Source organism: Botryllus schlosseri, chromosome 10, assembly GCF_051294905.1.
Source record: "Botryllus schlosseri isolate E-star chromosome 10, Bs_hap1, whole genome shotgun sequence".
Taxonomy (NCBI): Eukaryota; Metazoa; Chordata; class Ascidiacea; order Stolidobranchia; family Styelidae; genus Botryllus; species Botryllus schlosseri.
Window position 1 is genome coordinate 17,054,052 of NC_137245.1, and position 22,940 is coordinate 17,076,991.

Consider the following 22,940-nt stretch of genomic DNA (forward strand, 5'->3'; position numbering starts at 1 on the left):
GCAGCAGAGGGCAATATCTAAATCAAATTGTGTTGTTTTCAAGGTTGGATCGTTGGTTTATAATTTGAGGGAAAGCTGAACATTATAGAACAGTGGTTCTCAACCGGGGGTCCGCGAAGCCTACGGTATAAATTTACAAAAATAGTTGATAACCTGAATTGTATTTCTTTGAATTGGGAAAATCACGAGGCAGTTTCGCTTCCTTACCAGTAAAACTACAGAACTAACATCAGGTCATCAGCAGAATGGCCGTCACAGATGAAATATCCTACTGTGCAGACACTTGCTAAATGACCAATAGCCTACTGATACATATATATTTTGCTGTCTAGAGATATTTGGTTGGGAATTGTAAAATAAATAAGAAGTTGGATTAGTATGGTCAATCACGTTGACTTCGAAATGTTTACAAAGATCACTTTTCTCCTATGATATTCATATAACCATCTTCCTATAAAAACTTCGAGATGAGTTGCTAGATAGAAATGACCAGGATCGACGTAATATGTTCATTGAAAAAAATTGTATGTGATTTTTAGTTCCATATTTGTTGCGATCATACCCAAATGTGTTGTCGGAGGCGCAACGCATTATTATTACTTCGCCACCACCTATCTTTGTGGAAATGTATTTTCGGCACTCGTTAGTATCAAATCGAAGGCGCGGATTTTCAAGACACAACCACGTATTTGAAGAAATACCGTTGCAGAATTCACTTTCAAATGATTAAAGTCAACCTGATTTCTACATTAATAGTATGATGTGATTTTCAAGAAAAATCATTCTGCTGCTGTTTATCACTAGCCTACAGATATCATTTGCACAAGACAGATCACGATTGCACAATAATTGACCTAAATTTGAACTAAAACTTCAGGGGGTCCATGACGGTCCAAAAGGGGTCTGCGAAGACAAAAAGGTTGAGAACCACTGTTATAGAGGTTGCAAGACGAGGAAAAGATCTGAATTGTATTGAGGCCAGTGCAATTTTACCTGAGTATTTTCGTTTAAGCATAGGTTGTCTCGGCTAGAATCTAGGCAAATATTGTCGCCCTAAATAAATTGCCATTATGGTGCAAAAGGGATTAGGCACATCATCAAAGAAGCCACAGAGTGCGGCACAAGCGCCACCCAATTATGAGAAAATATCACAAGATCCCCTGAAGTTTGTCGTAACCTTCATTGAGAAAAAGATTCGTAATTTGGATAAAAGGAAGGTAATTTTTGTTTGGTTGCAGATATTTCTTTGTTACTGCAGTGGTTTGATCAAATTCTCGTAGTGGTGGTAAGTTGCGATGATGATTTATTTGGAATGGTGAAATATGTCTTCGGATACCGTACGGGCGTATATGACGATAGAATAAGATCAGTCGGTTTGAGTGACGATATATGAGCTATAACCACCAAAACGGTTTGACTTTTATATAGTTTATACTGGTATTTTCAATTGGGAATTCGTGCTCTACTTCTCTTAATGACCAAAGAAATACTGCAAATTACCATAAGTAATACTTAGGTTGACCAAAGCAACTGCCAAATTTCCCATTTTGCGAATAGCCAAGATCGGAAGACAGATATTATACCGACTGGTGTGAATAGATAATGTGTCTATATTTTTTATCCGTATTTCCTAGGCGAAAAGTTAGTGGAAGTCCCATATTTTGATGAATGCCAGTGAACTCGGCCCATGACGAATTCGGCCTATTGAACTCGGCCCATGACGAACTCGGCCTATGACCAACTCGGCCCGTGGGGAATTTCGTAGTATTAATGATTATAAACGTCGTAAATTGTAGTATTTGTCGGAGAAAATGGTTAATTTGGGAGTGATGGACATGTCGTACGAATGCTGGGGGAGGGCAGTATTGCAGTTCTCAGAATTTGAAGTTTTACTTGCCGCCGTCATAACACGTGGGGATTGCCAGTGAACTCGGCCCATGACGAACTCGGCCCATGACGAATTCGGCCTATGACGAACTCGGCCCATGACGAACGCAGCCTATGACGAACTCGGCCCATGACAAACTCGGCCTATGACCAACTCCGCCCGTGTGGAATTTCTTAGTATGAACGATTATAAACGTCGTAAATTGTATTATTTGTCGGAGAAAATGGTTAATTTGGGAGTGTTGGACCCTAACCCCTAATCATAATCCTAACCCTAACCTAACCCTAATCCTAACCTAACCCTAATCCTAACCTAACCCTAAGCCTAACCCTAACCTTAATCCTAACCTAACCCTAATCCTAACCTAACCCTAATCATAACCCTAACCTAACCCTAATCCTACCCTAACCCTAATCCTAACCTAACCTAATCCTAACCCTAACCCTAATCATAACCCTAATCATAACCCTAACCTAATCACTTGATAATAATATAATTATGTAATATAATTCACATTAATAGTTGAGTTGGTGCAAGGAGGTTTTTTCTGTCTAGGCCCTATTCCAGAGGTCTCAAACACGCGGCCCGCCAGAGCATTTTGTGCGGCCCGCGACGACATTTTAGATTTTTATTAATTTTACAAAATATAAGTGTCACATATATATTTTCAGGTTATAAAGTGAAAATTCCCTCTTAAATTGCTCCGAAAGCCTTAAACTATTCATCAAACGTCACTACCACGTCAATTGCAAACGCTACCATGCAGTGGAACATTCACTATTTCGCTGATTTCCCATTCATGATGATAAAACCAGACCCTTAGACGATTCTAGACTGAAATTTGTGAGTTGGACTTGGAGGCGGCCTTTCTTAGAATTACTCAGACTCGGGCTAACTCGATGACAAAATGAAAATGACTCGAGTGGACTTGAAGTGACTCGGAATGCCGTGAATTTGTTAGAACCATCGACCCAACAAACTAGTCGCGTATCAGGGGATTAGTAATAGATCAGAAGGTCGCAGCTTGGTATTTCGCTAACTAAGCAAGTATAGTTATGGCAACCATTGGCAATCTGTTAGTTACGTCTTTGGTCGCTAAACCATATTATTAAAGGCCACTGAAAGGTACCGAGTACCGTAGTGGTACGCCCGAACGATGTAACAGCAATGGGCCGTTCGGCGTTCCGACATTTCAATCACTTGGACACATTCATTAATATATTTATATTATATTTGAAGATATTTGGCCATGAGATAAATAGCCTACTTATCAGAAGTATACACGAATCCTGGATTGGAATTACAATGCTCAACTTGAAAATGTTTTGATATCAGATCAGTCTCTATTATCAGTCTGTTGGATTCAAAATATTCATAGTAGCTGAAAATTATAACCTGATAGCTTTTACGATGGCATCATACATTTGTCCACCCATATGGTGACTATATCATATAGTTAATAAATATATCAAGTGCAACAACAATTATATTCAAATAGTTATAAATGTGATGATTCTTTTTGTGCCAGGCCTAAATTGATACAAACGTAAATCACACTTTGACGATGTGTGTTTACTGTCAGTCTGCTGGATCGGCTCACTTTCAATAGGAAAATTCATTCCCGCCAAATACGGTCTACTTGGAAAGACATAGAATACCCCTATAAATGCTGCGGCCCGCGGCGTCGTCAAAACTGGAAAAATGGCCCGCAAGCACATTTGAGTTTGAGACCTCTGCCCTATTCCTTGACGATACTGCCCCCATTGGTAATAACATTCATACGACATGTCCATCACCACCAATTCACCATTGTCTCCACACAATTAATACAATTCACAACATTTATAATAATTTTTATTAACAAATTCACCATGGGCCGAGTTGGTCATAGGCCGAGTTGGTCATAGGCCGAGTTCGTCGAGTTGGTCATAGGCCGAGTTGGTCATAGGCCGAGTTGGTCATGGGCCGAGTTCAATAGGCCGAGTTCGTCATGGGCCGAGTTCACCGGTTACCATTTTGATAGGGAGTGATAGCCGGAAACGGAAGAAATTAGAAAATAATTAAGCATTTCGGATTTTGTAATCAGTCAGTCCATCATTGCTGTCTTGGTTCGGTATTAATTGGTGTTATGTCAGCCATAGCACAGTCTTGTTTCACGCCGTCTGCAACATGGCCTCTTGACCAACAACAGCTCTTGGCTGTTCGCAACTGAAACGCATAATTCTCAAGTTACATGAAAACTGCGCCATTAGTCATTATACGTTGACGTACCGTACTTGGAAAAATTTTAGAGGCCTGCTGATTGTTCAATGTTCATTAATTGAACATTCCATATTATACAGCAGGCAAGGTGAATTGGAGATCAATAACTATATAGTATACTTGCAAGGATTATGGAAAGCACATAGGATATGTTTTATCATTACCACAACGATATTGGTGCGGTTCATTGTAATTGTCTATTTACAGGCAAAACTCGATGGCTACCGTAAAATGGTTGAGGACGGCAAGCCGCTGGACCCAGACCAAACGGCGGCGGCTGCAAAGTTCGATGAAGTGATGGGTAGTTTGGAATTCGCCAAGGATTTGATCAAAAATTTGGAAGCCACAACGAATGAGGTTGGTCTGTGCCTGATTTCAGGAGATTTCAATGTTGACATCTCTGTGTTACAAAATGATCGAAGACTTTTTGAAAAGGAAAATCAAAAGCCGAACTTTGAAATTTGCAAATGCCAGTCAAATATAAGTTGAAGTTATCTCAACGCCGGGTTGTAATGACTCGAGTCATTGTGCATGACTTGAAGCTCGAACCAAGTCATATCTCTCGAGGCTCAGACGGCCAAGACCGACATTTTATTGTAATTTCAAAGAATATATAATAATGACAATCACGCTAGGCCAGTGGTTCCCAACCTTTTTGTCTTCATTCCCCACTTCAGATTTATCCCGAGCCTTCATTCCCCACCACCCAAAACTGTTGTCATTACGGAGAAGCTATTTACTTGTTTGAGTACACGAGACACACAATCACACCAGTTCGCAAGACAATCGTCTGTAACTGCAACATAAAACGTAAAACGTATTGTGAACCGATACCGGTAACCCTCAAAATTTAGCGAAAGCGTTATTTCACGTCATACTGGTCGTGATGGATGCGTTTGTGACGCCATCATTGCTTATCTGGAGTTAAAATGAGTTTCTGTGAAAAACACTCAGTATAAGTTTCGATGCATACAATCAAGAGCAGTTAACTGGTAACGGTCATTGCGCATGTGTCTCCGTAAATATGTGAACTGTCCTGTATATAGTGTTTAGCAAATGGGCCTATCGCGCACCAGAAACCATTGAACTCCCCACCGGTTGGGAACCACTGCGCTAGGCGACAAGAAAATTTTTCAAGTCGTCAAAATAGCCCAAAAATGTTGATTTGTATCATGATTTAGGGGGTTTGGGATGTGATCGTAACAGTAACACTCCTGCACTCTGATACTGGATTTTGGGACGTTATATATTTTATATTTGTCCTCGATATTTTTTTGGCGTACACACCGACTTTTGATATACACGCACGATCGGTGCATATGCAATTATGCATACATAGGTGCGACAATAGCCTCGTAAAGCTTTCCAAGTCTTGAACCACCCCTCCAGGCTATCCCAGAAATGCTCGGAATGAAAATCCCTGGTCTCGATGCTGGTTGCAATACGTCAGCCTTAGCCCCGGCATCGACTTCCTAGCGAGCCACTGGTCTCAAACGTAACGTGCCGGCTGTGCGTGACTCGTAAAATATATTCGGAAGGTGTCGAAGCAGCAGCGTAAAGCGTTGAGGAAAGAGCAAATGGCACGCGAAGAGGCCGAATGCGGCAAGGCTGGTTTCGTCGTGACCGCGATGAGGGTGATGGAGCTGCTTCACGACAACAAAGCGTACCGGGAGGATTTCCAGCAGGGGAAGAACGGAGCTGTAGTACGTACCGAAGTGCTCGTGCGTCTGTACTTTTTTACCGAGTATTCTTTGTCTCCTTACCCAGTCGGTCACCGAATCTGAAATGGACGAATTGATGAAGTTCTACGAGCTGCACGTCGCCAAGTCCTACGAAGCCGGCGCAAAGTAAGCTAGTCATGCTTCATAAAGGCGGTGCTGGCTATATGACCAGCTTTTATGTTCTACATCAGTGTTTCTGACTGATGAAATTTCGAGACAAAATTTGCAGGCCGGTATGCTTTCCAAAATCAAAATAAACCAGAATGTTATCGGGAGAAAAGTATGCGACTCAAAACAAAGCATTGCAACTTGAATTTAGTGAAGAAGTTTTCAGCCGTCTTTTCGATATTGCACATCTTATCCTTGGTTCTGATGAGATTTATGCGAGGCAAAGTCCTGTTAAAACCACGCACTCGGTGTGGACTATAGGTTTTTTGCTATTGAGAATGAAATTGAACCGGTTAAGAACCGCTTTTCAGCAGTGCTTTGCAGAACCCAGGGTTGTAACCGAGTCACAAGCCAATCTCACTTTTATAGTTTTGACTCGGGTCATTTTAAATTCAACATCTGGCCAAGTCGGCTAGAAGAGGGTCGAGTCAGAGTCGTAGTGTTTTGACTCAAGTCCGAGTCCAAGTCATTATAGTCTTGCTCACTAAATGTAAGGTTAGCGACGCTACCGTCATTCTGTTTTGTTCTTCATCAGCTATTCGGTTACCGGATATTCCGTATTACAAGGTAGGCCGTATCAACCGTAATGCCGCCTTTTTCACTTGCAGCGTTTTGGAGGACGGAAATAAAGCAGGGGCTCAGATGTACGAGTTGGTAGAGGCAAGGTCGAAGGCCGTCGTGGGAACAACATGTATCCTTATTATGAAGTAGAATTGCGTTAGATACGAGCGCTCCCATGCTAGGATTTATACTGGTGTTGTTGGGATCGTACCATTCGTCTCTGAAATTATTCTAGTCGACTCAATATTAGCCAAATCCAAAGACTATTTTGGGTTGTATTTGAATGGGTGTCGTACTTTAAAATTGATTTGCACTTCTGGTTAAGATTCATATTTTCTGCTAAATCCTCGAGAAATCTTTGCCTTGATCGCATAGTGTTCTATCAAGCACTATGTGTACTGCTGGCCCGCAATGTGGATGTTTAATGGGATTTGGATTCAGCGGGGTGTTCGATATTCTTTTTGATGGTTGTTAAATGAAACGGTGCTTGGCTGCTTCTGACTTTCTCCACTGGATTCGCCTTGGTATCAATTGTGGTTTTGCGTTTATGAAATGCAATTTGATGGGGAGCGGCTATAAAACCTATGCTGTAACTGGGTGTGTGTTAGCGGTCGCTATTGGGTCCTTGACCGGTGAATCTCTATAGACAAGAACTTGAAGACGTTACTGGAAAAAATCTTTGAATGCGGATATTTTGAAGAATTGGTGGACTCTTGCGAAGCTGCTGATGGCGCAGCTGGTGAGTTTTTAATGTTAATGCTGTATTGTCGTTTTGTATGATTGATTTTAGGAGCCTAGTTCCTCTAATTGAAGTCGCGTATCGCTCGGGCTATTGCAGACTGGTTTTTCTGCTTATGATATGATGTAAGGTTCCACTCAACACAACCATTAATTCACCAGTACTAATATATCAAATTTGATTAATTCGCTAGACTGGGTAATAGCTCCATACTGTCGTATTGATGTGTATCAGTGATATTGAATGTTGGTGAAATTCTTTGTTAAATTTTTAAACATTTATATCATCACTAGTAGGTGTAGCCTGTGAATTTTGGATGTTAGGCGGAGATTATGTGGTCATCCAATTTGTCTCGTACCAATTAGAGTTGTCATCCTGATGTTCGATACTTGGGTTTGAACTATTTTCATGTGCGTCTCCTTCTTAGGCCAAAGCCGACTTGATAGTGTGGAATCGGAGTCTGTGTCTGATGATGCGGCAAATGACGATAAAGAATTATCTCAGGAAAATGGAATCGGTGAAGAGCATGTAGCAGATAGCGGTAATGTGATTTTTTGTTGTGATAGTCCCATTAGTCCGCTCCTTTTTTACGAGATGATGACAGGCCACAGAAAATGATCAAGAAATTCGAATTCACAGTGATCAGATAATCTGATAACGGTCAAACAGCAGCTTGGATTGATATTCCCACCTTATTCTCGTCCCAACCAATCCTAATGACGGATTATACCGCATTTTGAGGTTCAGAATCATGACAGGAGCTTTCTTTATGTAGCATGTGTCGTTGCATCATTCTGAAATCAGTATTTGCGGTATCAATTGATTGATGCGGCTGCACGTATTGATTGATGCGTGCAACAAGCGCACACGGCTGCATATCGATTGGTCACCAATTGTTCATAATGCAATCGGTTCGATTGACCGCATGCTAATTGGCGGTTGTATTTGCAAATTGATGGGTCTTATCTGATGGTTGACCACTTAACTTTATTGACTTTCACTTGCGTGGCAAACGTGTATGATGTCCGTGTGTGCATTGATTGTTGACTTTCTGTGTAGTAATCTATTGTAGTTGTAGTATTCTGGTGTAGTATTAGTGAAACTGTGTGGCATGTGCCTTACACCTCGCGATGGGCCATCAATATGGATTCGGGTGTGTGTCTTTAAAACATGTTTTTGGTGTTGCAACCCTAGTCTTGGCTCTTGTCAACTCTGTGCAACCAGAATATTTGGCACTTTATAATACACGTCATCAGATATAGGGGTGAATTCTGCGCCAATGTAATCGATTGTGAGTGTGGTTACGTTTGAATCGCGCGGTTACGATTACAACAAAACCGATTACACGTAAAAGTAATCACGATTACTCATGATTACAATTATCTTGCTTCCTTGAACTTGTGCCATGAGTGAGAACGTAGGCTACCGTACTTGAAGTGTCGAAGACAATAAAAAGATTGCTGTCAGACTGCCTGATCTGTCACATCACAATATATTGATTGCCCAACTGTGAAGCTGACGTTTTCTCGACCCCGACGATTTTCATTCCAGCTAAACCCACGCTGCATGTTGTTATATGTGTATGAATGGCTGACGGCAATTCAAATGTTGTGTAAAGAATTGCAAAATGACTATTGGTGCCCGTTTCAAGTATGGCCATAGGATTCTTAGATTAAATATACATGAAATTCTGCCATTTCATAATTGAGCGAACGTACGTATACCTTCAATCTTGTTTTACTAAAAAATAGATTAGATATGATGTCGTATGCGTCGAATATATTTCAAATATAATTGATTATTATGATTACCCCATGTCTGTACAGTACAGGATATATTTTGCTGAAATGTGGTCCAAGCATGACTGCCAGATGTGTTTCGAATTTAGCTTCATGGTAATATCTATGGACTGTTCAAACCTGGGTCGCGTTTAAAACAAAAATCAATTAAAAACATTGCCCTTGTTTGAAACATTTTTTAAAGCCATAACGTCACCAATATTCATTTGCGACGTCATATTGAATTGACCTTGACAGTTGAAAATATAGGGTGAATATAACTCCTTTGACGAAATATCTACGTAATATAGGTGTTGAACTGACTATTTTGAGGGTTTCAAGTTCAACCATGCGATATCGTATACGTCGGCTATATCGGGTGGTAATCGTTCGTAGGCTTATACGACATGGTTTTTGGAAAATATTTGCACAATTATAACATAATTATACAGCTTGAAAAAACAATTTTTTTAAAAGGCTTTTGTTTAAAACATGTTTTGAGCAAAGTGTTTTAAACAAGCATTTGTTTCAAATGTAACCCTAGTTCCAACCAACATTGTCTCGCGCTTCAAGTTAGCCGGATATCTTCGCTTTCCAGCCGTCAGCCCACGTTCGGATACTCCAACCTCCCCTTCGTTCTCCGAAGATGTACCTCTGAAAACGGAAGAAGTGAGTACTGTACGCACGTCGCACGCGCTCGGTGTGTGCTATCGAAACGATGCGGAATCTGATAATAATTTCATTATAGGACCTGAAGCGGGATTCTGAATTTCTCGTTCATGCTTGTAACCGTGTGTCTGTCTGCTTGCTCTCGAGCGTTTACATGACTTCCGTGTCATTTTTGATTTTGTCCCACTATATTTAATAGCAGACTTGATATTAACTAATATTCAATAGAACACTTTATAATTACCATAATCAACAATTCTCATTGGTCTATCAAATACATTTCAAAATTCCGTCTCGGCAGCAAGACGTCAAAGGCCTGTCCGTTAGTCAGAGAAATGATGTATCATAGTTTGAAGCGATGTAGAAAGTAATTTGTGGTATTGCGACGTAGTATGGAGTTTGTATTCTGTTTTGAACTTGACGTATGATGTAGAGGTCGGCCGATTATCGAAATGGCCGATTATCGAGGCCGATATTTAGAGCTTTCCCGATTATCGATATCGGCCTATGAAGGCCGATATTGCGGCCGATATTCTATATTTTAAAAAAATTCAAAACTATTGGAAATTCAATGCTCCGTCTTCTCGATCTCAAGAAATCGACGACGTAAAGAGTGATATATGAGAGATTTACCCTTGCAGGACGAATTTAACTGGGTGAGCACGCAGAGAAACAATGCTTCCTGCATTACAATCTACCTTTTCTGTACTGATCTGCAATTCTGTCTCATGTTTTGTTTTTTGGGTTATTCCAATTTTCAACGAATGTGCACAAATAAGCCATAATTCTTTTCAATATCAGCTTTCTCGTTTGTTGTTCAGCTTTCTGTGGCCTGAACAAGCGCCATCTTGCCTAATATATAATATTTTTGGTGAAATTGTTCTCTGCTCCTTTCATAATAATATCGGTCTATGATATCGGTTATCGGCCTGTGAGTGTGCGGATATATCGGTATCGGCATCGGCCTGTAAAAATCAATATCGGTCGATCTCTAGTATGATGCTGTGACTGTTGCGCCAGAAACGCGGCCCTAAAGTCAATATTTATAGCTGGCGGCAGCTGAGAAGCATGGTTGAAATTTGACAATTCGAAATACCGACGTTTGACTGTGTAATGATTCTAACAGAAGGGCAAGTACTATGGCAAGTACAACGGCCGAAATCAAATTGACAGTTTTCACTGGACTTGCGGAGACAATTCAATAGAACCTGTGCAAATCGTGAACATCAAAGTTTTTGTCAAAGTTCTTAGCTATTTAGTCGCACACTTTTGTCGTGATTACATTTCCAGTTTGTTTTGAATTGTGAAGGTTCAGCTGTCCGTAAGACGGAAAGGTTAAGAGTCCATGGTTAGGCCATCGTGGCAGTGAATCGTTTTCGTGAAAAGTTTCTTGCTCACCTAATCCTACCTATATACATATCTATCTGTTGCTACTCGTATCCTAGTTTGATTTTATTTTTACCTGTTCCTGTGGTGATGAAAATAATGTCACAACAGTTTGTACCGTCCGTGAACGCCGCGCCGACATGGCAACAGACAACCGCCCGCCAGCAAGCGACGCTTGCCGACAAACCCGCGGCCGGCGACTATCTCCACAATTCCGACGGTTTCCAGTACACCTCCGACAGCCCGAGCATGATGAGACGAGCGTACGAGGCCCAGCGAATACAGGAGGTCCTGGCCGAAGTCCAGGGGCCGTGTCAGTTCTTGCAGGAATCCATCATCGACCGTGAAAGTGAGGCGTTCCTTTGTTTGAAACAGTTTGAAACACAATTGTACCGTTGCGGATGTGCACAATGTTTTTTCCAATCCTCTACTAGTTGCTGACGAGTGTCAGCCGAAAATAGTCCTGTTTATTTCAATATGAATATGTTATTCAATTGTGTATTGTAGTTCTGTACATCCAAGATGCTCTGCGCTGGATTCGCAATCCCTGTTCAAATCTGGATTTTGTTACGTTATTTGAGCCGAAATCTTGTAGCCCAGACGATTGATGTTTGCATTTTTTTTTTTACTTCACATCATGCCTCCGCTGCCGCTTGACTTACTGAGTGATCAGCTCGATGCCGCATCTGCTCAAGCAGACTTTTTGATTGCCCGCCATCTGCCGCGTGGCGGTAATCTGCGTCTTTCGTTGCGCTGATTCGATTTACCTCGTTCACGTTGAGCGTATTGATTGAGGAAATCGACGAAACGCGGGGAAGTGTTCGGTCTGCGTTGTTGAATTTATAAATGCGCTGTTTTGCTTTGGTGCTGTCGCGGTCTTATGTCGGTAATCTTTTGTATGCGGCATATCTCCGACGTCGAAAATTTCAAGAACTCGCGTGGCAAACGTTTTTGTACGTTTGACTTTGTGTCGGCAATGTGTGTTCGTAGATTTTGAGTCGAACACTCGATTTAGATGATCTTTCGTAAGTAGTCTGCAATGTCCACCGACAATGAGATTTGAGTGCGAAAGCCTTTGTTTATAAACAAATCGAACGTACCCGAGCGCAGATAGCAAAGTAATTGACGTCTTTTGAGACGATTAAATTTCACTGGCAAAGATTCTCAGGATGTCGGTACGCAACGGTGGGGTTACCACATTTTGGGAATCTGAAAAGAGGGCACTTTTTGAAAACTTTCCGGCATACAATACAGGGGTAAAACCCGTAAAAATTGGTAAATTTATTGCGTGCTTGTAGTTGGTTGACTAAAAGAAGATCATTTCTCCGACTCGTCTCCCGAATTACCCACTTTCTATGAATGAAAAGGTCGTCTTTTTGGCTCAACTCCCGAAAGACCCTCTAATTTTAACATACATTTATTAAAAATTTTCAAAAAATGGACATTTGGGCGTCCTGCAAGGGCATTTTCAAAAAAGAGGACGAATCCTTGACGTGTGGTGACCCCGCGCAACGGTGAATTTGCTAGATTCACCAGAATAGTACGCCTCGATTGTGAGACTTACTTTGAAAGTGATCTCTGTGCTGTACGGTTTGCAAAGCATTTTTTTCCCCTGCGGTAACTGTCGAGACATCAAAGCATCAGCGTATATCATATTGGTTATTATATCCACTCTGACTTGTGATCTGTCTTGCGGCTTGACAATGTCCTCGACTTTGCGAACACATCAAGCTACTGACTTGCTTGTACAGTAGGGGTGTTCAAAAATGACATTATTTCTCAAATTGTACTGGCTACTTGATAAAATTGTTACGTTACCTAATTGAAGCCTGCACACCAAATTTCTTATTTCAGCAAACACATCCGCGACTCAGTACCCGGCGATCGACACCCTACGCCAGCCGGCACGGTCCCGTCCAGCAGGCCCGGCCCTCGAATCTGCGTTTCAAACCACACAGAATGCACCCGGCGTCGACCAGTCGATCATAAACCCCGCGGCACTGGCGGCCAGTTCCGAACATTTACCGGTCGACCCGACACGCGACGCGTCCAGGCAGGACACGGCGGACCGGGACAGTAAATTTCAAAACGCGCCGGGCTCCAATGCGTTCATGCCGGCCGCACAGGCGAACGTGGATTACACGATGGGACACCCGCCCAGGCAGCAGGGCGACAATCTCGGACTGGGGCAGACGACATTTGGCGACACGCACAGGTCGTACGGACAGGGGTCGGGCGAAGCTGTCTTTGCGCAGGATGAAGTGAGTGCCCTCCACTACTGGGGGTAGGCAATATTGATTCTAGCACTCCACTCTGAATCGAGTATTAAAACTAACAATATGAGTTGAGTACTAATAGATGTTTTTTTTAGTACCGAAGTTAGATCACAGGGTTATTATGACTCGAGTCATGGTGGCGTCACAATACCAAACTCCATTACAATGCAACATTCGAGGCTGATTTTATGGGTTCCAGGGCCACGAGCAGAATAAAAATTTATTTTCGTAATCAGTACCGCGGTAGCTTTCGATTTATACCCGTTTTATCAAATTTCGCGCTCGGCCAGCCGGTCACTATAGGACACTGTGATTGCACAGTGTGGTAATTGATCAAAGAGAAGCAGACATGGCGGCACCTGTATGACAATGATATTCTCAAATCTACATTGTCTTCGTCATTATCGGCGAGAAATGGCTTTGAAGTGACATTGCTGTCGTTAAAATACATTCATTAAATACGATTTATTCCGTGTATAATATGTGGATGATGGGCGAATAATGTATCGATTCAGCAATCCGGCCCGCCAAGTGCTTCATTTTCCTCTATCCGGCCCGCCGACTGGAGAAGTTGCCCGCCCCTGGTATGTATCAAATACCAACCATTCCATATCAATCACCAAACAGAGTTATAAAAAGTGGGTTTAACAAGACTTTAACTGGAAACTGAGCAGCCAACGCAATGACTTGGACTCGAGTCATCATACCGTGACTCGGAATCGACCCTTTCCTTGCTGACTTGGACTCGGACTCGGGATGAATTGAAAATGGCTCGACTCGAGTCAAAACTGTAAAAGTGTGATTGACTTGTGACTTGGTTACAACCATGTTAGATCATGGGTTGCCAACCAGGGCTCCATGGAGCCTTTGGGGGTACGAAGCACCAAGTCGGAGGGGGGGGGGGGGGGTAATCGCTGCATTGTCGTGGAATTAAGCATATATGCTTGCTAGAGCCCAACACTATTTTGCAAACGGAATATTTTCTGACCAGATTTATTCGACTCGCGTGTTATGAGTCTATCACAAAGTTCAACGAAGTAGGTAAGGTCGAAAGAATTCCAAATTATCTTTCACGCGGTGTAGAATTGGCGTTATATTGTTTGTGGTCGCATACTTGAACTTTCCGGGTCTCGCTAGACTTACTGACATACCGATTTCTCGACAGACGCACCCCATCGCGCAGCCGTCCAATATCCAGAACGTGATGCAGCCCCATCAAATCCAGAGCTCTGGCTCTCCCGTTCCGCACATTCCGCTGCCCAACGAGCAGCAGTCCGGCTACCGTCCGTTTGAAGGCGACGAAATCCCTCTGGGGTCCAACGCCAGCTCGACGCAAGATAACGCGGTCAGAGATAAGGTATTTCCCTAGATTTATTTGAGCGCGCGCTCGTGGAGAGGGGCCATGATTTCTGACATAGGCAAACATTTAGAGTCGGTTGCATAGATCGCGATGAAGAGTAGTGTCATTACGCCATGAAATGTTGATGATATGTTACATACGATCTGCGATAAAGCATTGACCGTCCCTAAATGGATAATTCTCGAGATCATAGATATTGTGTCTTCGGGAGAGGCCTCGTGTCGAAGTAGTGGAGATTTTGCCAGTCGTACAGTGTTATCGTCCTCTTCTTTTGCAGAGTATGATAGAGCAAGGCCGCGGGGACGTGGGCAGGAGCGCCGTATCAGGTGTGCATCATTGTTATCTGTTTTAGAGCTGCCGGAGATAGCGTTTTTCCACGTGTTTGAGATGCGTACTTCTGCATTTTTACGAATGGGTGTTGTCCGCTTGCGTTACTTGCTGTTACGTTTTTAGGCTACTTGCACTTGTGCTTTTTCAGCACACGTTTTCCGGTTTGGATTTTGAAAAGTAAAAATTCGTTTTGGGGCAAGTTTGAGGGGCCCTGTGTCACGGTGACTGAATGCATTTTCGAAGATCGCACCTATTTGTGAGGTCGTTAGCTATTCTACCTTAGTCCATGGCCTACTAAAGACAGTAGGCCATGGTAGTCGCGGATCTTGACAATTTCGAATGCATTCACCTTGGATTACCGGCTAAAAGTACGCTCTACTTTTTTCAGGCCTTCCATTTTCTAGTTGCACTTGAGTCTTTTTGACATGTCTTAGAAATTTCTATTTCTACATAAATGTGAGTAGAAATTTACGTAAATTTACGAATACAAATTACTGAATTTGCAAAGGAAATGCAACAAAAATCGGGCTCAGTTCCTATCAATTCTGAGTACCTTCTAATAAGCGAGGGAATGGCTCGTATTGCACTTTACAGTTCTGTAGCATTTTCACGAAAACATCAAATTAGATTAGAAATAGATTGCCCGCATTCTGCTCTAATCAGACGGCTAAAATTAACTAGTTGTCCGAGTCCATCCGAAACGCTCTGTGTAATTCGACCTCTGCCTGTATTTAGATCGTGGCAGCGGATCGCCGCAGCAGAACGAGCAGACCTTTGGAGGTCGTGGCGGCCCGGGACAGACGCAGACCGGCCCGGCGCAACACCGAGGTCGCGGCGGTGGGCCGTACAATCCCAGCTACAGGTCCGGCGGCGGCGGTGGCTACCAGCAGCGGTACAACAACGGCGGCGGTTACCGGGGCCGGTACAACGGAAACTTTGACGGCGCGGGACGGTCGAATTACAACAATTTCCAGGGCAGCCAGTCTGGCGGAAACGGCGGATATCGCAACCAGCCGGTGAGTGGGTGTTTCGTGCGGGACTGGTCGAACAGCAGATCGGTGCGAACTGTCACTGAGGTAGAAAGAGAGTTCTAATGACTCTAGTCACGATTATTTGGTGACTCTACTTGACTCGAGTCATTTTTCAAATGCGTAAAATGACTCGACTTGTCTCGAGTCATATAACTCGAGACTAGGACGGCCAAGACAAAACGTTTCGTTGTAACTTTGAACAATAGTAAAGTCACCACATTAACGTTATTTCGTCTGTCAGATCTGATACTTGGAATCGGAAAGTAGGGCCGGAAACTCTTACGACCGAGGAAAATGACGATATTATGAACGCGAGTAATTCTATCTCACTCGAGCAGAGTTGAAAAAGTGGGTTGCACCGGATTGAACTCAAAACTGAACAGTTAACACAATGACTTGGATTCGGTCTCGAGTCACGACTCTATGACTCGGACACCTCGCTGTCTTTTCACGGTATCGCAATTTTTGCGGTGTATTGAACTGATGAGAATTTCCAATAAACCGAACTGACTCGACTCGGCAATAAATCGTTAATGACTCGACTTGACTCGAGTCAAAACTGTAAAAGTGAGGCTGACTTGTGACTCTGAGCCTGATATGCTAAAATTACTTCAAGTAGAAGAAAAATATGATTTTTCAGATTGCGGAATTGGTAGTGCCACAAATTTCTACCCAATTACTATTGGAAGTGGCTATTTCCAAGATGTGCTAAACCTACATGAAGTAGTAGTAGAGCGAGATGTCTCAGAAATACTCGTTACGTAAAGTAGATTTGGCGGGGAACGTTGCATGCTTTTAGCAGTAAGACGGAGGTGACTGCTCTCAAGATGTAAAGGTGCATTGTCGTTAATACGCGCGCATTTGGAAAGAAGATATTAGTTGTAATGACAATTTCATTCATAAAAGTAATGCTTAGTGATCCAAAAACTACTTTATACTTGATCAAATCTGAAGGGTTTGTGTATCCACTGGAGTAGGTAGTGCGGGTAGTCGAAGACGATGAAATAGAAGCACTCCATTGCTTACCACCTCTGCCAAGATACGCCTTTTTGAAGTCGTCACTTGATGTTGTTGAATAGCAGACAGTTACCCATCGCCTCAAATTGCTCTTTAAACTGTCTTTCGAGTTCCTCAGACTTCAGTCGCAATTTTTTGTTGACTCGACTCGAGTCAATTTGTGTATTGACTCGACTTGTACTCGAGTCATCGCGCATCACTCGACCAAGTCATGTGACTCTGCTCATACTATATGACTTGTTCAAGTCGCGTATGTCGTGATAATTGAAAAATAGGTGCGGAAACTTTTTTTCCGTTTGAATAGACACCTTTTCAAACTCTGCTCAAGTGATACAGAATGGCCCGCATTCAAATTATCGCATTTTTCCTCAGTCTTAACAGTTTCTGGCCCTCTTCCAAGTGTCAGGACTGTCAGACGAAATATTAGCAATGTGGTGACTTTACTGTTCTTCGTAGTTACAATGTCTGTCTTGGCCGTCCTAGTCTAGAGTCATATGAATTTGTTTGAGTCGTGCGCAATGACTCTAGTACAATTCGAGTCTATACACAAATTGACTCAAGTCGAGTCACGATTGTTTGGTGAAGTCGAGTCTTAACGTTATGACTCGGACTCGACCCGTTGCCCCCCCCCCCCCAGCTTGATTCGGTGTCGAATTGAAAATGACTTGTGTCAAAACTAATGAAGTCAATATGGCTCGCGACCCGGAACATTGCGACTGGGTTAGATACCTCCTCCGGACCTATGTCCAGCTGCTGATGTGCTCTATAGCATCGCATCTTCTCGGACAACTTGCGTGTGGAATGCGAGTCTTGATTACGGAATGCTATTTTTGCAGGACCATTACTCTGGCGGCTACAGACGTGGCGGCGGCGGACTGAGAAATAATCGAGGTCGGTCACACGTTTTTTGACAAGTATAGCTGCAATTAGTGAAGTCACGGTCTGAACTTTTGAAATCCGGGTTTTGGGATAGCAATCATTTCCATTTCCTTTGTCAGTGTAATGATTTACAGAGGCAGTCGAATACGTCATTGGTAGAGGTAGAAGTAACGTGAATTTTGACTAAGTACAAGTAGAAGTGGCTATATCCTATATGTTAAATGTAAGTATCGTAGTCCTAATTTTGCCCCGAAATACCGAAAACTGTTATTCTTCAGGTTCTTGCGACAATACGGGGCATAGAATCGATACAATCTTATCCCTAAACTACTTTCTACTTTTCAAAATAGAAAGCGGTAAAAGTAAGCAGTTATGCCCCAAAATGGTTCAATTAGAGGTGGGCGTACTCTAAGACTTATCAAGTAGTGCAAGAAGGCAAAATCTACTCAAATACTTCGGAAAGCTGAAAGTACCTAATTGGCCGGCTGATCTTTTTTTAAATCTGGTTTCTGTAATAACGCCGTGATAGCTGTCGACAACGTATGTAAAGCATTAACGCCGCTTTTGTACTTACTGCAGGCGGACAGGGGCGTGGAAACCCCCGCGGGGGAGGCGGCTACAACCGAACGCGGACCTACAACAGGCCTCACCAGAGCGAACAGGCCGCGTAATCCAACAACGATGCCCGCAACAGGATTTCGATCACCGACGAGAAGACTTGTTGTTTCGAAACACCCGAGACCTTGCAAAACGCTGTTTGGGACGATTTTCCAGTGATTTTTCTTCCTGTCAATTTCTGTTCTCTCTTCAGTTTGATACGTTTCCGCTCCCTTGCTTTTGCTGCCGGGCGGAAAAGGGAAGCCGCTTTCGCTTTGCTGGTAGCTACTGACTGTGCGCCCTGACTTTGGATAAAATTGAATGAAATACGGACCTGATCTTTATGTGAGGTCGTTAGGTGTTTTAGAGGGATGCAGGATTGGTGTTTGTGCAGGGGCTTGGCAGTTTTTTTCCAATGGTTTCTATTGGAAGGAGTAATATCCCGACAGAGAGAGAGAGAGAGAGAGTCTTCATTTTCATCCGACCAAAATACATAACAAACGGAAGTGATGGTGGTACAGAAAATATGCATGCACATTGCACAGTATTCGGTATTAGATAGGAATGAACGATAAGACTGTGAAGGTCGTCTAGTCTGATCATACCAGAGGCTGCAATCTGCTGGCTGCTGTTGCTTGCATAGAAATTTCTTCTAAAAAGTGGGGTGACAGAGCAAGTATCTTGTAGAAAGTCTGATGTAAACAAAAAACATACGAACCTTTCGAATGCTGCAGGATCGAAGTAATCGGTTTATATTAAATGTAGTTAGTTATGATTTCGTGAGCTTGAAAGTCTTCTGTGAGGGATCCTTGACATGAAAAACGTTAGGGACCGGCGAGAATACAGCCTGCTTGCGTGGTCCTTTCGGCCGCATGATTTAGCTCTCTTGGTACGGGAAGCGATAAAATATTCAAACGGAGTACGAAATAAAAAGTTCTGGCTCAGTCCTTGACGTGTGAAGTTGCCGAAGCAGTGAAATCTAATTTCTCAAGTCCATAAACAATAAATGTTGACTAGCGACGAGGATATCGCCGCGCGGTTGCGATCTGGCAATTGATATCCCAACTTTCATCAAGTTTTCTAATTGAACAGTTGAAATGAATCCGAATATCTTCGGCGGACAATCGTTGGGGCTAATCGTCAACAAGTAGTAGGGAATCGGAAAGAACATTTTTCTATCAGTAATATAGATTGAAATTCTGTACCTCTAAGAAGTTCATCAATAGGGCAAGTTTTTGCAACTTTTTTTACAGCTTCCTAAATACTCGTCCTATAGTGCAACTTTTGCCCATTTTTTCCATGCAACTTTTTGCAACTTTCTCGATTTTTCATGAAAGTATTTTCGATATTGGTGAAATACACGGCCAAATTCGACTGTAACACCGTAAATCAGCACCGAAGTAACGCTTTTACGGGTATTTCGGGAACTGAGCCGGAAAATTGACCATTTTTTTAGTCAACCGAGCAAAATGCAACTTCTGCAACTTTTCAACTTTTTTTCAAAAATAAATGCAACTTTCCACGGATTTAGCTGCAACAAAAACTTGCCCTACTCATCGAGAGAGAGAGAGAGAGAGAGTCTTTATTTTCATCGAACCAAAATACATAACAAACGGCAGTGATGGTGGTACAGAAAATATGCGTGCACAGTATTCGGTATTAGATAGGAATGATCGATAAGACCGTGAAGGTCATTTAGTCTGATCACACCAGCATCAAACAGGTACACTTGACTCTGAACAGGCTGGCTGTAAAAAATGTTTAGTTAAGAAAGGAAAATAGAAAAAAAATCAAACAATAGTAGCAAATAATCAATGAAGCAATGTCTGCGCGAGGTAGGGCAACAGTGTTAGTGTAACGACAAGAGGTGATCAAGTAGGGCTTTTTTGAATCTATTATAAGACAATTCCCGGATATGTGGTGGTAATGCATTCCAGATGATAGGTCCCGAGTAGTCAATAGATCTCTTAGTTAGGTTGCTATTGGGTGGGGGTAAGTAGATGTTTCCTTTAGACGAGGATCTCGTGTAATGGGAATGGACATGTTTAGCAGGTATGAAAAAGTCATCAAACACAGGAGTTTTCAATGCGGAACAAATACCGTGAATTTAATGCGCAATGCGCATTCACAATAACCGTATTCACCTGATCAAGTGGTCATCTTCTTTCTGCTGATGCGCATCAGTGTCGCTAACATTGAACTGAACTGAACTTACATTGGAGGCGAGTCTGCGCATCTTATACGGCCGTAAACCAAACTTTACGCTGATTGGTCGAGAGACAGTGGCCATGGATACGACGCAGCAACGGAGGACGCTGCATTTACTTCAACATCAAAGTCACTCAACTATAGTTGAGTGACTTTGTTCAACATATAGTCGGCAATACGATGAATTCCTATAGCCGTGTAGACTGTATAAAAACGACAAGATTACAGTTAAATGTTTATTTCATCATCAATAATGAAATTAGGAAAGGAAATAAAATATTTAATAACATATACTGAAATATAATGCCGAAATACTACTGTGTTTATGAATGCAGTGCCACCAATGGCAATGAACTGGGGAAGAACAGATCTTTCCATTCATTTTCTTCCAACGCAAAGGACAGAAAGGCTTGGGAAGGCAGAGTATAAGAAGGCAGGACTATTTGTGGCATACATTTGGGCCTGAATTTGATGCCAATAAGAGTGATTTACTTGTATTTATCTAACAGCAGTCAAATAAAAACTGTGATTTCTGCCCAAGTTCAAATTTCATGAACTCATTGCATGTGCTGTTACGATACCTCAAGCACACCAGTGCAGATGAGGTCTGCTCAGCTAGAATCACTCTATCATGTGAAGCACCCAGATATCCATATGGAAAAAGAACATGACCAATCTTTGCTACATTCACATGCGTGATGCTTAGTATAGTCTTGAATGGCGCTTTCTTCGTGCAATAACCCCCACAATATTGAATACCTGTTCATACTGTACTGTCATTGAAGTGATTTGAAAATAGATGTTGCATATGGAGTATACCTGCTGTCTTAATTGTTCCCCGCAAAGCAGTCCAAAACCCTACCAAAATTGCTACTTGTGAGTCGAAGAGCCCTATGTATTTACCCCATTCTGCACATCCTCTCTGTTCTGATGTTCTGTGGGCTTAGGTAGCAAATCTGCATATGGCCGACTTCGTTGGCTTCTCACCCTAAGATTTCGGTGATGGATTTGAAGATTCCATTTCAAGGCTACACGATGGCGATTCTAGATCAGGATCACCAGATGACAATGTAAGATTTGCATGTGCAGCATCCACAACATTGCAGGAAGACAGTTGACACGGCATGGAGTTCAGGGTCCGCCTCTTTGCAATGCGCATAATCTTCTGCTTCACCACGGAGATTGCGACTGGGAATCGCACCTCTCTTTAGACGTGACTGTATTGGTATATCTATATTGCACTAGCAGCAAAATCTTCGTTGCAAAATTGGTAGGAGCAAATTATTATTATTATTATTATTGTACACAACAGTGGTGCTTTTAGCCTGTTTAAGGCTTTGTGCTCCACGACATGACAGTATTCGAACTGATCAATGCATTTATTCTTGTCTTTGACATTCTTTCCACTCTCTCATGCATCGGCTCGCGATTCATCGGCTCTTTAGCTGCCGACTTGTAGCTCGCCTCACTGTGATTTCTGGGCTTTTTAAGTCAGTGCAACTTCAGTGAGGTCGGCGATGAGGAGTAAATGAAGCTTGTGGAAGTAGGCTTGAAATCCTGCCTTCTTACTCTGCATTCCCAAGCCTTCCTGACCTTTGCGTTGGAAGGAAATGAATGGAAAAATCTGTTCTTCCCCAGTTCATTGCCATTGGTGGCACTGCATTCATAAACACAGTAGTATTTCGGCATTATATTTCAGTATATGTTATTAAATATTTTATTTCCTTTCCTAATTTCATTATTGATGAAGAAATAAACATTTAACTGTAATCCTGTCGTTTTTATACAGTCTACACGGCTATAGGAATACATCGTAGTGCCGACTATATGTTGAAGTAAATGCAGCGTCCTCCGTTGCTGCGTCGTATCCATGGCGATTGTCTCTCGACCAATCAGCGTAAAGTTTGGTTTACGGCCGTATTGATTGATTGAATTGATTGGAATTGCGAAGAACGCAAACGTGAGAGAAATGCAAATGTCCTCTTTCACGGTTCATTGGTCTCGGTCTAAACAATCTCAAGCCTACGGTATCTAGCATTTATTGAAGTCTGCAGGGACTTGGACTTGGTA

At 42.4% G+C, this 22,940-nt stretch overlaps 1 protein-coding gene across 1 annotated transcript; it reads left to right on the forward strand.

Moving 5' to 3' along the window:
• Positions 1-981: 981 nt before the first annotated feature.
• Positions 982-18,991, forward strand: LOC145448102 (uncharacterized). Its single transcript, XM_080326418.1, has 15 exons — positions 982-1,217; positions 4,358-4,507; positions 5,689-5,853; positions 5,918-5,997; positions 6,648-6,730; positions 7,247-7,339; positions 7,767-7,880; positions 9,716-9,786; positions 11,284-11,521; positions 13,027-13,433; positions 14,614-14,805; positions 15,086-15,134; positions 15,874-16,154; positions 18,023-18,077; positions 18,645-18,991. The coding sequence occupies exons 1-15, from the start codon at positions 1,071-1,073 to the stop codon at positions 18,734-18,736; spliced, it is 2,217 nt and encodes a 738-aa protein (XP_080182544.1). The 5' UTR covers positions 982-1,070; the 3' UTR covers positions 18,737-18,991.
• The last annotated feature ends 3,949 nt before the right edge of the window (positions 18,992-22,940 follow it).